At 44.9% G+C, this 17,450-nt stretch overlaps 1 protein-coding gene across 1 annotated transcript in view; it reads right to left on the reverse strand.

Annotated features, from left to right (window-relative positions):
* The window catches only part of LOC146798095 (cytochrome P450 2G1-like), an 899,064-nt gene that overhangs the window by 124,956 nt on the left and 756,658 nt on the right, over window positions 1-17,450 (reverse strand). Inside the window, exon 7 of the mRNA XM_085625314.1 lies at window positions 3,374-3,561. Coding sequence (XP_085481440.1) covers window positions 3,374-3,561 — 188 coding nt within the window. The remainder of the gene's footprint in view (window positions 1-3,373; window positions 3,562-17,450) is intronic.

Here is a 17,450-nt window from a genome sequence, read left to right on the forward strand (position 1 = left end):
TCTTGCTCGCGCTGTAAAATAATACATTCTCGCGCGCGCGCGATCGCCTTACCTGAATCCCTGCGTTCGCCGACAAGTTTTCTTGATCCGGTCGCGTTCTCCATGAGATGTTGTATTGTTTTTAGCCATTTGCGCTGTCTCGCGACAGTTCGCGCCCGCAGTGACGTCATGCGTCGCGCGATCACGTCTTTCTTCTCGCGATCATGCACCGCGAGAACAACTCAAAACAAGATGGCCGCGCCCGCAAGCAACCACATGGGTAAGTTGGCGACCCGCAACCATGCAGAAAATCTCGCGAACATGCCGGAAAAAAACTTCCGCATCTTCGCGATATTTCTGCTTGTTTGCGATAATTTTAAACATTCTCGCGATAATTTGCGAAGGTTAATTCCGCAAATTCCGCCCACCCCTAATGCTTTCAAATGCACATCCCACACCTTCAGTTCTTGGCAAGGCTGTCCTACTCAGTGACATTTCCCAATGAAAGACAGCAAGATTCCAATAAATAAACCTGTAAGAGAAGCAAGGCATATGCAGGACCACCGTACATTCAGGCTAGGACTAAATAACACACTAATGTCAGTTAAAATAATGGTAGTCAAAGGTCATCACAGGGTGTCAGACCACAAGAGTGCCTCTAGCACCACAAGGAGGCACATATGGTGCCCTCCACTTAATCCCTGCACCCCCTAGCAGGCACCTTGAGGTGTCTGCCATGGGGTGCAGGGATTAATCTCACCTCACATTTTCCTATGGAAGCATGTAACATTTTAGGAGTGAGCAGCTGGGTTTGTAGGGATATAGGTTGTGAAGTTTATTTAGGGGCCAATTACGAGTTTGATAGTCCTCCTGTAGCACAATCTTTCAGGGGTACCGCCAAGCCCGGGGTACACCTGCCTGCTGGTTTATGAGTTGAATCTATGGCGGCTGGGCAAGCAGTGCTGAGGTGAACTCATGGAGGTGGATGTTTTTGGCTCACAGGAGAGCAGTAGCCTGCCGTGACAACACCTGCAGCACATTCCTGCACTTTGTTGCATGCACCTTGATGTACCCCCATGTTCAAATTCACCCAGAGGCCTTGTTACAGCCCCCTTAGTTACATGTCTGCCACCCTTTCATTGGCAGGCATTTCCACCGCCCATGAAATGGGCGGTGGAAATGCAACTCGGAATATGCTCTGCGGTGCTGGCCAGGCACCGCCAGCATATTTCTGCCCATTTCCACACCGTCACTGACATGGGATCCTGGGTCCTGGCAGAGGCGGGGTCCTGTGGTCATCTGACTGCCATACTTAGAATACAGCAGGCAGAACCACAGGGGTAGCGGTGGTCAGGCCACCACTGCGAGTACAGCTAATCCAGAACTGTTGTCCTCGTAATAACACCCTAAGTAATAATTAATTGCCAATGAGCTATTATTAATTATTTACTTGATAATAAATTATATACATTTTTGTTATACTTATTTCTTTTAGTTATATTTTAGTTGTGGGCTGCTAGGTATGAGGGGTGGAAGTTACAGTGATGTAAAAAGAGGCTGGAGTTGACGGGATGAAAGGTGTTCAGAAAAACAGGTCATTTATATGGGTAATGGGGTTTGGGAGTGGGATACAATTAGAAGTGAAAAGGAAGGGAAGCACTTTGGTGGGAGGAGGATTTACACCCCCGACTAAAAGAAGAAATTATGCTTCACTTAAAGTGTTTCTTGGAAGGGGACTTTGAATTCACAAAAATTGCAGGCTACAGGCATACCCATGGAAATGCTGCAGCAGATATGGAATTAAAGCAATCCATGACAACAGAAAACGTTGACAATCTATTTCTATCAAAAAAATAATTCCCAAGGATGGCTTAATTCAACCAGTGAATGCCATTCCTGAGGGCAAATTTGTTGAGATTTATTAACCAGGAAATGTTTGAAAAAACAATATTGCCAAAGTAAAATATGTGTCATGTGTCCTTTTAACTCATTTGAAAGAACACATTTACATAATTTTGCAAAACATCAGTAGATCCTAGATAAGGAATAAAGGCAGAAAGAACAGCCAGTAGGTAGGTTCAGTCGTGATCCTAGCAGAGAAGATGGTTGAGGGTTCATGGCAATATGGACTGGGATGTGTAGCATCATCTCCAGCCTGGGTACCCGCCAATGACCACTATACACATGGCGCTGAGGTTGTTCCAGATCACTTTGTTCAGTTTCTGGTGACTAAATAACTGTTTTATTCTTTGGGGTCTCTTTGTCTTCATTCTAGAATTGTAGTGTTAACTTGCAATTAGTGATTGTCAATAGCTGTTCTTTGAAAATCTGTTTGCATCTGCCTTTAGCATTCCATCTACAGCAGTATGTGTTACATCTGACTGTTTTTTGTACTGAAGTGCAGTATCAATATGTACAGTCTGACCAGCGGGTTCTCAGTCATCAATATTTAAATTTCTTAGCAATGCTTTCTTTGTTTTCAGCTTTTTACAGCGGCTTCAGTTGCACTTTGACTCCACATGCGTTAAGCATCAGTTCCGTAATTCGTCTGCAGCACATGTGGTGCTCAAAAGCAGTTTGCATGGACCATGGCAAACTCTCTGGGAGAGCACTGTTGATCTACGGGTTACTTATCCCCTAACTCATTGTCAGCTGTAGCATCTTCCCCAGCCAGGGTGCCCTTCCACTGGCTATGCAACACACGGAACTGAGCATTTCACATCTTTATTCATCTGCATATAATTGCGACCTCAACATTCTAAACCAGCCTTCATTGCACATACTCTAACATTTACATCACAGTTCTACGGAGTACATCAGGAGCCAAAGTGGTTCCATTATTCTAACTCACAAGGCACTACAGGGTGGTTATCATAAATGGCTCTATGGCACAGTCATTCATGGTGTGGTCTTTGAAAGGGGGCAAGTGGGACATGTAACAAAAGGGTGGCACAGGGAATAGATTTAGTGGATAAGTAGTTGAATGAAGTTTTGGGCACGTCTGGGGTACTTAAAAAGGGGTTAAATCCCCAAAGGCTTATGCTGGTAGGAGCTCATCTGAGAGAATACATGCTTTGCTCAGGTGGAGAGCATACACTTTTTGGCTTGCTGGATTGCTATGGCTGGTACAGTTCTTCTATCCAAGTATTGCTTTTGCCAGAAGTGATTTTCATACATAAAGCTAGAGCTTTGGCAGTATTAGCCCTAGTGTTCAACTTAACTTGTATTTGGATGGGTAAAGAGGAATATTTCACAACTACACCTGAAACAGTCAGCATTCACTTAATTAAAGTTATGATCATTCATTTTGTGAAATTAAGGTTTCCAGATGAATTTGGTACAAAGTAAAAAAGACAAAAACAAGACACAACAAATAATAAATAAATAAGTGTACCTTTGGGATAATGAAACCCCTGAATTGGGTGTCTTGTATAACTGAATGCATGACACCCATTGGAAACATGTCTATGTATCGCTGGACTTCATGAATAACGGCTTCAGTGAAATGCATTTTGTTCCTATCCTCAATAGCTGGACGTCGACTTCGGCCAATAACATTGTCAATCTCTGTTTGCAACTTCTCTGTAGGGAGACGAAAAAATGTTTGAGAGCTTGTAAGTGCCGTAAAAAAACACACACCTTTAATCCATGAAAGCCGTCTGACCATGAATAAATTGTTACAAAGTGGAATTAGTACTGTGCAAAATTTGAATGATGATTACGAAATATCATACAATTTAGCTCTGTAGGAAGTCGATTTGAGTAGAAAATGACTCACTGGAGTAGAAAATGAATCACTGAAGCAGAAAATCACTGATGTAAGGCCTTTTCTGGTCAAGTCATTTCCCTTAGTATATGTTGTGTTATTTTTATGCAGAACTACATACCCTTTGTTTTGCATAACTTGTCAATGTGCCAGAACGAGTAAGAAAATTCTTGTTTTCTGGAACCAATTTCAATTTATTTTATAGTGCTTTGAGACAAGGAAAAAACAATTTACAGCGAACACGTGTTTCGCCCATTACACTGGCCATCTGGCCTGGGGCTTTCTCAGGGCACTAAGTATCAGTATTAGGGGTAGGAATATTATAAAATCCTTTCCCTGTGTTACGTAAAAAGCCAAATTCCGTATGTTTAATAAATCTTACCCGATCCCTAAAATAGTAATATAGGACCATATTACATATGCAAATTATTATGTATTGTTTACATTACCTGATTTATAAATTAATTTTTAGTACTCTTGATAAAGATGTAGAACAACTGAGTGTCATTCGTTTGGTGTTCATTGTCTTCCTGAGACTGCACATATGTCTGTCAATGCTTTAAAAAATGTGTGTTTTGTTGGGGATAATATGCTAACACGTATCTGTTTCATGCAACAACGGGTGCTATTAATCCAATTTTATGTGCAAAGTACATTGTAAGGAAATTAAAAGCATGCATTCTGAAGTTAGTGTTTCTTTTGTACTAAATGGACACTATAGAGGAGTTTAACATGACATATAAAGAGAATGATAATGAAGCGAAATGTGGTCTGTCTTTACACTGTTTAGTTTCTCACACTGGGGATGATTCATTGGTAGATGTTTGCATCAAGGATGGGAACGCAAGGTTGAGCTTTGCAGGTCTGCTAATAAATAATCTGTGAGAAGCACTGTCATTGTCATTACCACTTTTGGCATTCACAGAATGAAGTTACTACTTTTGGTATTCACAGAATGGACTTACGACTACTAACTTTACATCCACACTCGGGCCAGAATTTCCACTCCCAGAGCGGGAATTCTGCACTCAGAGCGGGAATTCCGCTCCCAGCCCGGAACCTCCGCCTACGGCCCGGAATCTCTGATTCCGGGCCGGAATACACGAACTGTGGCTATTGATAATTTTAGCCAAGGGTAAACACCTGTCCAACTGCCTACCATTCCCCACCATGCATCAGCTGACACACTGCAGCCAATCCTAGCCCTGCAGCATGTATAAATGCAGAGCAGACACACACAAACCCTTTCAACATGTCACTGAATGTGTTTGTTGCACTGCCCCTTGCCATGCGGCAAAACTACTTGAGGAGGAGGAGGAGGAGAGCAGAGAGGATCTTCAGACAGAGGATCAACCTATTTGGGATGTCCATACAAGATGTAAGGGCCAGGTACTGTTTCCCTCCAGAAGTCATCTTGGGTATGGTATGTGAGTGGGAACAGGAACTTGACTCTGTGACCTGCTGCTCACATGCAATACCAGCATATCTCAAGATCCTTTCTGCTATCCAATTCTTTCCCACTGGGTATTTCCAAAGGGTCTCCAGTGACCATGTGGGCATTTCCCAGGCGAGCTAGTCGCGGTGCCTGCATCAGGTACTGAGATGCATCACTGCTAGAGCCCACAACCACATACAAATGCCACATACACTGGCCATGAGACAAAGGGCAGCAAGAGATTTCTATCTCCTTGCACAATTCCCACGTGTGCTGGGTGCAATTGATTGTACCCATGTGGCCCTTCAGCCACCCCGCCGCATTGCACACACCTTTTGCAACAGACACAATGGTATTCCATCAATGTGCAAGCTGTCTGTGATGCCAGTGGGAGGTTCATTAATGTGCATGCAGTGTTCCCAGGCAATACCCATGACAGCGTCATATTCCGCATGTCACCTCTTGCCTGGTGGATGGCTGCGGGAGAATTTAGCAACATGTGGCTACTGGGTAAGGACCAAGCACTACAAATGAGGTATATGTGTTATTGAAATGTCTGAATGCCCCCCAACATTAACCATTGTACAATAAGAATCATAAAGCTACATACATGGCCCAACAGACACTGCATGTACTAAAGTATAAATTATGTCCTGTGCAAATAAAAGAGGGAAATGTAACCAACTGCACTTTCTTCACTCCTCAGGCGACGCTGGGTATGCACTCTCCCCACATCTCACCCCTTACAGGCGTGCAAACACTATACCTCAGCGTAGGTACAATAGGGCAAACATACGGACTCGAGCCATCATAGAGCGCACTTTTGGTCTGTTGAAGGTGCGATTCAGATGTCTTGACCGTACAGGGGTTGTGCTGGTGTGCTTCCCAGTAGTTGTGTGCAAGATCATATTAGCCTGTTGTGTTTTGCATAACAGTGCTTTAACGCATGGCTTGCACATACCTCTGGAATATCGGCTAGCTCTGAATCTGGGAAACTGGGCCATTGCACATAACCGAGGTCAGGGCATGCAAGTCCGTGATCAGCTCGTCGCCACGTTTTTCACATGAGCAACCTGTAGTGTCATGGACAAAATGTTGTTTGCTGTCTGTTGTCAATGATGAAACTTGGATATACACAACTGTGTCAATAAATTCCATCCTGAGATGACTTTGCAAGCCACACTAACTGCATGTAAATCACAGCTGCTGAGAGTAGTCAAAAGGTGGAGCATGCCCCAGGTCATGTGCCCATGTCAGCGATCAGTGTAGTGGATGTCCCTAAAAACAACTATTCATGCAGATGACAAACGATACATGTCCTGAGAGACCTACCTGGACCTTATGAGGATGGGTCACTTAATCACAAAAGGCCATTGCCATTGCATACTCAGGCCTGTGCCCTCTACAGAATTGACTCCCCCACAAATGATGGGCCCAGAACGTGAGTGATGATGTCATGGGTGAGACAGGCAACATGTGTCTGTGATATATCCACACTGCTCCACCCCAATGTTACGTAATACATCACACAACTCTAGTAATGAGCACTCAACTTGGACTACATGTACCATAATGCAAAGTATGAGAAAATGAAACTGGGGTGTGATGTTGTGTCAGCCCCCACTGTCCGTGCGGAAATGTCATTAAATGGTCTGTTCCCCCTTTTGTTACATATTCATAATTCTCACCTGCACTGTCATTTCAGTTTTTTCCACAACAGAACAGCAGGATGGCAGTGGATTTGATTACTAATTGTGGATGGATCAGGATGAATACAAAATGGCTGCCAACTATTTCCTGTGATGTATTTCCTGCCTCCCACTTCCTGTAAAACATTTCCTGTATGAAATTATGTGTTCTAGGTCATTTTCAGAGTTTACGGCCTGAAAACGTAATTTCCGATTCCGGAGCATAATACGCATGTGTGGACCCGCCGCTCCGGAACCGGAAACTATGTTTTCAGGCAGTAAGCTCCGAAAATTACGTGGAACACATTATTTCATACAGGCAATGTTATACAGGAAGTGGGAGATAGGAAATACATCACAGGAAGTTGTTGACAGGCATTTTGTGTTCATTCTGAGTCATCCTCTATCACAGATCAGGTCCTCTGACATCCTGCTGCTCTCATCTTACTTATTTGCCCCAAAATGGCTGAGGGTTATGAAGAAAAAGCACCCCCTTTCACTGAGGGGGTGCTGTCCAAATATCCTCAGCTATGTGGGGACCCAGAACACCAGCTGAGCAATGCAGCCCGGGCCAGGCTATGGGCCAACATTGGGGAGCACTGCAGTGCAGTGGGAGTCCACACTAGGAGTGCTAGGGCATGCCGCAAGCGCTGGCAGGACCTAAAACGCTGGTCCATGCACAAGGCTGAGGAGCTGGTGGGCCTGTCTTCCCAGCACCATGTGCATCGTCCTCACCTCTCCCCACTGTACAGGAGGGTCCTGCGAGCAGCTTGGACGACCCTCCGTGCTCAGCTGGAGGAGCATGAGCAGCAGAGACCTGGTAAGTGCATCATATGCAATATGTGTCTGGGAGTATGATGTGAATGAAACAGTGCTGTACCATTGTGTGTCCCATGCCTCCATTCACCGATTCCGTGTCAATGCAGCAGTCACCGAGATTAAAAAGGCACACTGTAGCATATGGACTGTACAGGGCAGAGTGCATTTTGGGAGTTGTAGTTTCTTCATGACAACTGGGTAAATGAGCCACACTTGTGCATTCATATTGAAATCTGCTCTGCCAGCACCACTACCAATGAACCACGGAAATCATAACTGATGTGTGCATTGGATGAGCAATGGTACAGACACTATCCAGTGTGCGCATGGCAGGTCAAAGGCTATTGGATGCTGTGGTTGCATTGCATTTGTAGAGTTTGGGTTCCAATTGAGACAGATCATCATGTGCCATGGAGTCAAGACAGACTTTGAGATCCTTGCATCACTCTTAAGTGTTTCTAAATTTGCAAGGTGTGTCCACTGACAGGCGCCTCACCCTCAGTGGCCTGTATGACATTTCATATGTACAGGTAGCTGTCACAACGACCCACCACTGTTCACCGGTGTACTGCACTACCTTATCAGTCACCAAAGCCAATATGTGGCACTGGATTGTCAGATTATGTGTGGGGACAGCAAAAGGCTAGACTCAAAATGTTGCTAAAGAAATAGCCCAGACCCTATGTGGATGTGTGGCCCACATTCAGCATTTGTCTTGTACCATACAATGCTACAAAGCAGATGACACTTGTCCACACGTTAAATAGCTACAACTCCATATCAATTACCAAATTCAATTAAATCTGGACTCTTCGTGTTCTCCTTTGGTGGACTGGTTTTGGAACCTGCACACGTAGCAGTGACAGGACACACAGATAACAAGAATGCCAAGGTTGCGGGTTGGCCAATAGAGTTGTGTAAGCCACAAACATTCACGTGAGATGTCCATGTCAGACTCAGTTTAGTAAATGACAGTGAACATACACATAATCTAAGTTCATATACACTGACAACTGTAGAGTGTGATCAGAGGAAAACAAAGTCTGACCTTGGCTCATCTATGTATGTGTCTCGTCCTGCATGAAACAACCACCACATCAGGATTTCTCTTACATTTCAGCCGGCACAGCTGGCCAAATGGAAGAACAGCAGGACCAGGTCTGAAGCGGGAGGCCATCAGTGCGCCGGCGGCTACACCCTCTTTCCACCAGCGAGGAAGAAGAGGATGAGGAGGGACCCTCAACATCAGGAGGCAAGGGGATTGCACCCAACCGGACTGACAAGGAACACAACTCTGGTGCTATGTCCCGGGTGGAGGCTGTGGACATTGATGGGGGGGGTAAGAACCCGACACCTCTGCCCATGATGTGGTGGAGAGCTACTCTCCCCCAGACTCTTCACCTGTGGGTCCTGGAGAGGTGTCCCTGGGGCAGGCCAATACCCAAACTGGGCCTACCATCAGCCCCTCCCTACCTCTAGAGTCCCCATTCCATCAGGGGTTCCAGCTGCATCCCTTGCAACCAGTCCCCCTCCTCATAGCTGCCAGCTCGACCACAACATCGGTTCCGGACCTGAGGCACCACATCCCTCCTGTCTTCCCCAGGCCTCTTCCGGTGTTGTTACTCCTGTGGCTGTGCCAGGGGACTTGAGGTGGATGTGTGAGGGTCAGCCAGACATGTCCGCTCGCATCATGCTATAAGTGTGTCTGGAGATACGCATGATGCTAGAGGACATTGTCCGATCTCTGGCCACCCTCACCACCAGCGTTAATTCCATGGCCACAGCCATGTCATCTGTTGTCTCCCTAATCCCTTCCCATACCACTGTCAATGTCTCCCCCTGTCCGTTGCCCCACACTGTTTCCCCCTGTACTCCTGGTGTGTCACGGACCCATGTGGTGACTGTTCCTGCACCAGACAGCTGTGTGCCTGCATCGGACACTGAGGATCTGGACATTATGGTAGTAGAGGATGACCAGAAGGGCACTTGACTTTTTGACTGAGACGTCGTCGTGAACAAATATTTCATTTTCCCCGTTGTAAATAGACTGGTTTCCCTGACGCTCCCTCATGTGTTATATTGTTGTTGCCCCACCCCAATCCAAGTTCCCTTCTCCATCTGCATTAAGATCATCATTTGTTTTCCTTTCTCCCTTCCAAATGGATGGTTGTTCTTCTGTTCATACATAAATATCTTTGAGGAATTCTACTTACTTTAACTTGTTTGACTTCATTTTGAATGTCTGGTTCAGAATATGGACACATATTTGGTGAGTCATCTGCTATGCACATAATGGCTTGTTGCAATGATGGGTTTCACTTGTAACTGTGTCACACACACACATACCTCCTCACATCTCAAGGCCACCTACATCGTTATACAGGACATGATACACAACAGAATCTTACTTTTGAAGATCTTTATTTTTTCTATACACATATTCACGTGGACAATATGTCTTGGGGTTCTTGTCACTGGCGATCGTGCTTGCGACATCGCAATTTTGGAGGTGATGATCGCCTACCTGTAGGTGAGTGTTGTCCATGTGCCTGTACAGGGTGAGCTACATGTGCAGGGGCAGATGGTGTGTGCAACATTTGGTGTTTGTGCCTGGACAAGGGCTGGTTGTGCATGGGGTGGCAATGCTTGTACAGGGGCTGGTGGTGGTTGTGCAGGTGGTGGCAGTGCCTGTACAGGGGTTGGTGGTGGTTGTGCAGGTGGTGGCAGTGCCTGTACAGGGATGGTGATGATTGTGCAGGTGGTGGCAGTGCCTGTACAGGGGTTGGTGGTGGTTGTGCAGGTGGTGGCAGTGCCTGTACAGGGCTTGGTGGTGGTTGTGCAGGTGGTGGGAGTGTCTGTACAGGGGTTGGTGGTGGTTGTGCAGGTAGTGGGAGTGCCTGTGCAGGTGTTGGTGGTGGTTGTGCAGGTGGTGGGAGTGCCTGTTCAGGGCGCCGGTGTAGATGTATACCTTTGCTGTGGTGCTGTGCAGTTGGTGGTACAGGTGTGTGGATGTGCTGTCCTGCAGGTAGACATGATGGCTCCCCTCCCTGCGTTGACCGCGAAGGGAGACTTTGGATCACTTTCAGCATGCCCTCCATCATCTTCATGGCCAAGGCATGGTGTCTTGCACTCTCTTCCCTTTGGATGGATATCATGGCTCTCATATTCCTGGGCATGTCCTGACAAGTTCTATCCATCCTATCCAAAACTTGGCTCAACCTGTCCACCACCTGAGGGAATTGGACATGTATGACAGGGTAGCCCCTATTGCACGAATGTCCTGCCTCAGATCTGTCTGCTGTTGGAAGAAGTCCTGTCCCACTGGCCACCATAGCCAGGTGCAGGCCCTCTCTGCAGGTATCTGCCATGGATGGGACGAGCAGGTCCAACAGCAGGGGAGGGGGTGGCAGGTGGAAGCCTGTGGTCAGGAGAATGGGGCCCAGGGGATACCTGCACCACAACAGGGCTGGTACTTCCCCCAGATGGTGGAGAGGATGGCAGGGATACACTGTATAGGGAAGAGCGGGTAGGGGAACCATCATCTTGGTCCTGGACGTGAGGGCTGTGAGGGAGTGATGTCTGTGTTGGGATGCGTGGGAGCTGTGGCTGGTTTGCTCTATGCTTGGGACAGGCAATTTTTTGTTTGGGAGGAGGCTGATGAACGTTGCTTGGCGGAGGATGTGATGCTGTGACTGATTTTGGCAATCTGGCAAGATAGCTCTCATTAGCATCAGAATCGTCATCCCCGGAGTGGATGGACATGTAGTCATCATCATCCACCAAGTCCACATCCTCAGGAACTTCCTCCTCCTCTTGAGCAGTACTTGCTGCCGACAGAACTGCCTGGAGGATCAGGGGATTCTCCCCTCTGATTCCCTGTTGGCCCGTACTGGTCGTAGGTCTGTCCTCCTCATCCTCAGCATCCCCTGGAACACAGAGGTTGCAACCGTATTAGTGATTGACCTGTTATTACATGTGGTGCAACACAAGGGTTGTATTAACTGTACTTTGTATCAACAGATGAGGATCATGTGACCTGGTTAGGGTACCACCACAAATGACAGCTCACACCATAGCACTGAGGTGTTACACGGATATGTACGTAATACAAGCAAACTCACCAGCTCCAGCCACAACTTTCTGTCCTTTCGCGTTCCCCCCTGGTGTCACCTGCTGAACCTGTCTCCTCATAGATGTTGTAGACATAGCTGTCCCCGATCCAGCAGCTGTAGAGGGAAGTGACAACATTCTCAATGATCTGCATCACTAATTGACAGACAGGCACATATGACACTCCTGATTTGTATTTCACTTTGTAAACAACAACTGCTGATTCCATGCGCAAGGGGATCTTGATCTCTGTCATGGTTTAGTAATCTAAGCTAGTGACACACCTTATGCCAGAATTACCCGAAGGACAGGTGCGCAAGGGTTTCACTGCTGCAGCCAGGATGTCATGCTTTCCCTGGGATGGTGTCTGCTGCAGAGGTGTCATCCTGTCAGCAGCTGTGATGAGACATACATGTCAATATTTTAGTACAACAGATGGTAGCTATGAGCCAACATCTCATTCTCAATAACTATTTGCGGATAATCCAGGACAATGTGCAACATGTTTACCTCATGGAATTTACATGTGGGAACGTGCTCACATGCAGCATTTGCCAGCTGTTACCTCCACGCAGCACTGACATCAATAAGATGACACATCAACAGCCAAACTTGTATGAGAAGGTTACTGATATTTCAAGGAAGGGGATAAATGACCAAGACTCCTCCGCATTACACTGATTTCACCTTCACCATTAAGACTAACAGTTTTCATGAGTGTAATGTTGTCTGACAAGTCAGAAAGGAGTTCATGTGTGAGATGTGCAGTAGTCAGGGACATGATGTTGCTCATTTGTGCTTCCCTACCCATGAAGTCACACAGCTCATTTTTGAATGAAAGAACACAGATTTCTTATGTCCATCCTTTGAGTGTCCTCTCTTTGCGTACTCTATTTCCAACATCATGATACTACTTAGCTGACAAAAGATGGTGTCTTGTACAGCAGACATCCAAACCACATATGTCAAATACTCACCAATACATGTGAATACGGCAGAAGAGGAGGCAAGAAGAATGCAACATTTGGTTATGATCACACATTGCACATAAGCTGAGAAGCTTTGATGCTTTCCGCCTGCACTGGATTAGCGTGTTGCTCTTCAGCCAAGTAATTTTGCAGGTTTTAACTGCATAATGATTGACCTTAGCAGCCCCTAAACCCATCTCAAAGGTACACAACTGGCATCAGTGTGGGCCTCAGCCATACCATTTTCATTATGATTTAACCATATATATTTTGGTAGGGATTTTTCCTATCAATGAATTGCAAGCCTGTTTTGTTTTGGTCACTTCATATGACACATTGTACTATTGTATGTCCATTCTGCACTCACTTGGCATACATTTTGTGTCATCCTTTTATTAGCCACCAGGGTCTGATCTGGCATGTGTTCAAATGCCATATGTGAGCATATTGTGATGCAGGACAACAGTGTTGTCCAACACATACAACATACGGTGGAGGTGAAAGGCACCTTTAATGAGCATTCAGCCTGAATTATTCTTGGGTTTACTGACCTTGGCCCAGCACTGGAATAGTGTGTGGTCCCTGAACAGATGTCGCAGCCAAATTTGTAGCAGAAGTCAGTGTGCGTCTTTGATTCTGGGTGGACCTCATTGTACCTACAATGATAAGTGTGTTTTGCAACTTTACATTTCTGCAGCCACATGTGATGCACTCAATTTCTGGCACAAAGGATGAGCACAAGCAGTTGTGGGCACCACCATTGCAGAAGTGTGTTATACTTAATATCATGAGTGATCCCACATATAACTTAGAATGTGTCCACTACCTAGATGCAACCTATATCACAATGACATGACTTCGAATCCTGAGGTATAGTCCACTATGGTGTTTTGTTGATGGCCAACAAAAAAGCCAGCCAATGTAAGAAGTGCATGACCAGCTGTGTGGACTGGCCAATTTAATGTATATTGGAAACATTCGTAGTTGGACAGTGGATGCATTGTCAATACTACTGACACTGGTATCTCACTTCTTGTTCATCATTACCATATTTGTGCAAATTGGATTGCTTGATTAGGTCTACAGACACTATTACAATATAGTGGGGACACCCTTTTGACTAGTTGTGGCACTTGATTACAGGATTGGATTCCCAGGTCTGGGACTGTTGGTGAAATACATGTTATGTTCCACAATCACAAAGGTATGATCACCCAAGACATGTTATATTTTGTCTTTCGCTGTTCACAATAGTAATGAAGCTATTTTTTAATATCTGGTTGACTTTCATATGTGGGCACTATATGTCCCTCTGTCGTGTCCTGACAATGTATGCATTTTGACCATCTCCTGGCCAGTTTGACTTACCAGTTAGTGAGGGTGGTATGCCTTTCTCTGTACGATGTTGATTCCTCTCAGTAGATGCAGGGACCTCTGCTACTGCAGTTGTCTGTGCTCCGACTGAATGTGTCAATGGGTGAGAAGAGAGAAAATTAACCAAATGGGATATGTGCTTGTGGAACTTTTCAGGTATTTCCCCATATCTGCTGCATGCTAACATTGTTGTGAAGTACTGCTGCAGATGGGGCAGGTAGGAGCAGTGGTGTGTTGGGGATGTAATGGCGTGGCAGGGTGGGAAATGAACAACAGAATAAGTGTATGACATATTTGGATCTGATGATTCTCTCACCTTCTGCTTTGTGATTTAAGCTGGCATAGGGTGATTTACTTCTTGGATAATTTGTGGCAGGTTTACAAGCCCCTTGAACAGCATTAACATCGCCGTTGCGTCACTTCTGTGACACAGCGGTGGTGTAAAACAGGCGACACATTTTGACTTATTCGCAAAGTGACGCATCTATGGAGATGCGTCACATTGTGAAGCCCTCTCAATATTAAACCTGCGTCAGCTTTGATGTAGGCAGGGTGGGCGTTCCTTTGGGATATGCCTCGTAAAAGTGATGCAGTGAAATCTACAAGATTTCACTGGGTCACTTTTCAGAGGCCGCTGCGATGCAACCTTACGCCTGCTTGAAGCAGACGTAAGGAGTGGCGCAGCACGTTAGGTATGGGTGGTCCATGCACATTGTTGGAGTTGTGTCGCACTTGCAACACAACTCCAGCAAAGCACCCATTTAATGCCATCAGATGCAACACACATCTGTCTATCCCTGCGCCACTGTGCACCGCATTGTAAATGCGACGCATCTGTGGTGGTGCAAGGGTTGAATTCCCTGTCGCATTTGTACTGGTGTATCCCTGCTAATATTTGTCAATTGCAGGGTTGTATATATACGGCAGCAGTACTGTGCCCATGTTTTCAAAAGTGGGGGAGGGATTTGCCATTTCTAATGCAAAGGATTCTGAGACTTGTGGAGCTCCATACAGAGGGTGACACATGAGTCTCTGACTTACTATATTTTAATATACTCTTTGGACAACTTCCTTACTCACAATGACAGTGCAATATAGACAATCTTTTCATGCACTTTTTCTTTTGATCCCATTTACCTGGTACCAAGTAGTGGACGTCACTAACAGGCAGCCCATGGACCAAGTGGGGGTGTATTGTGGTAAGGATATCCTCCTCCTAGTGGGGTGAGATGGATGCGAGATCCAGAGTATGCAGCAGGGAGGAGCCTGTTTAATTCGATCCTGGAGTACTTCTCCTTCACCCTCTGCATTTCATCCTGCCACTTCTTCTTGGTGTCCTGGACTGTGCGCCTCTACTCCCCCAATGCTGTGGCAGCAGTGGCTAATTGCTGCCATAGGGCTGCCTTCTGTGTGTACTGGTGCAGTAGGGTGGGAGTCCATATAGGCGTTTGTGGTGCCTCACTATATACTTCACAAGCATGGTGGTCTCATCTGCAGTGAAGTTCTTCTTCCTCCTCATTAGTTCAATTTTTCACTGGCGATGTCAGTGTTGTGAACACAAACTCTCTGTGGCCAATCCTGTTCCTTCAATGTGTGCTGCTTTTATATGTTTTGTGGTGCTGGTCAATTAGTGTTAATTGGCTTCAGCTGGAGCGTGGTGGGGGATGATAGGCACTTGCAATGTTCATCATGGCAAAAGGGAGCTATTGGCTGGGATTGGCTGCAGAGTGTCAGCTGATGCATGGTGGGGGATGGTAGGTACTTGGACAGGTGTTTACCCTAAGCTAAAATGATCAACAGCCACAGTTCGTGTATTCCAGCCCGGAATTGGAGATTCTGGGCGGTAGGTGGAGATTCCGTCCCGGGAGCGGAATTCCCGCTCCGGGTGCGGAAATTCCGGCCCGAGTGTGGACGTAAAGTTAGTAGTTGTAAGTCCATTCTGTGAATACTAAAAGTACTAAGTTCATTCTGTGAATGCCAAAAGTAGAATGTGCATTCTGTGAATACCAGAAGTAGTAAGTGCATTCTGTGAATACCAAATTGGTAGTAAGTTTAGGATTTTGTCTTAAGTTAGTTCTGTGAATCGGGGCCACTGTGTTTAATATTTTTTTTGTTTAGGGAAGCTAATTATCCTGCAAATGGTTTCATTGATGTGAAGTATGGGAAATAATTGACAGTGAGACCTATTTTCTGTGAAATAGGTGCTTTGACAATAAAAAGACACAACCAGGTGTAGATATATATATATATATATATATAGTTAGAAAAATATAAATATATAGTGATAAATATACAAAATATTCGTTGTTATTACTCCTATTTTGTAAATGTGTTCAACCTTAGGCATCAATATATATACTTTTCATAATGTTTAGTATTTAATGGCTATTTCGTATGCTAGCAATAAATAATTAAATTAATAAATTAAGCGGTCAAAAGCAGCCATGGCAAGGACAAAGCTATTGGCTGTACCAAAGTGTGTTTTCTTTAGCTTTCAACATTCCCTATCAGTGCACAAGATGTCTTAATTCATAGTCCCTCTCCTGCCTCCTATTCCACTGTCTAACAGTGCTGCTTTATGATGCATGTGATCCTGCATCTCTTCTCAATAAATGTATTAATCGGAGGCAATCTTGGAATCTTTTTTCATTCATTTTTCAAAAAGGCTGGTCATGTATGCAGAAGTGTGCATCTGCTTCTCAAAGCATGTGTCGTAAGACACTAGCAGCCATTTTTTCTTTTAATGCCAGCGAAAAAACATTATCAAAACCATAAGCTCAGCTTATTAGAGCAGAGAAAAAATGGCTTTACAAATGCTTGTAATATTCCAACTCCTTTAATCGGTGCAGTGTGTAAAGATTCTTGTTTCAGAATGTATCTGTGAATCTGACAAAAAATAGAACCTCTTAGGAATAGAACCATTTAGCATTCATTTAAATTAACAACTTAAACAATAAAAGATGGTGAAATTATTGGGTATGATACACTGACTGGAAGTTATGGCAAAGAAAATATGTTTTCCTCATCAATTCCCCCATCAACTATTGTTTATGAACAAATGTTCGCTGAATTTGATTGACTTGTTATGGTGTCTAAAGTTCTTACAAAAATAATAAAGAACTGTTGCAAACAAAATTCTTAGATTATTAGAAGATAGATGTATGAATGTTTGTGTGGTGGATATTTAATAATCATCATGACATTGTATATTTTTGTTAAATTTGTGGTTTAAATCTTTTTTTTAATTGAGGGAATATGCCAGTGCAGCGTTTAAATCATTATAGATATCAAACTTGACACAGCAAGTGAAA

This window comes from Triturus cristatus, chromosome 9 (assembly GCF_964204655.1).
Source record: "Triturus cristatus chromosome 9, aTriCri1.1, whole genome shotgun sequence".
Taxonomy (NCBI): domain Eukaryota; kingdom Metazoa; phylum Chordata; class Amphibia; order Caudata; family Salamandridae; genus Triturus; species Triturus cristatus.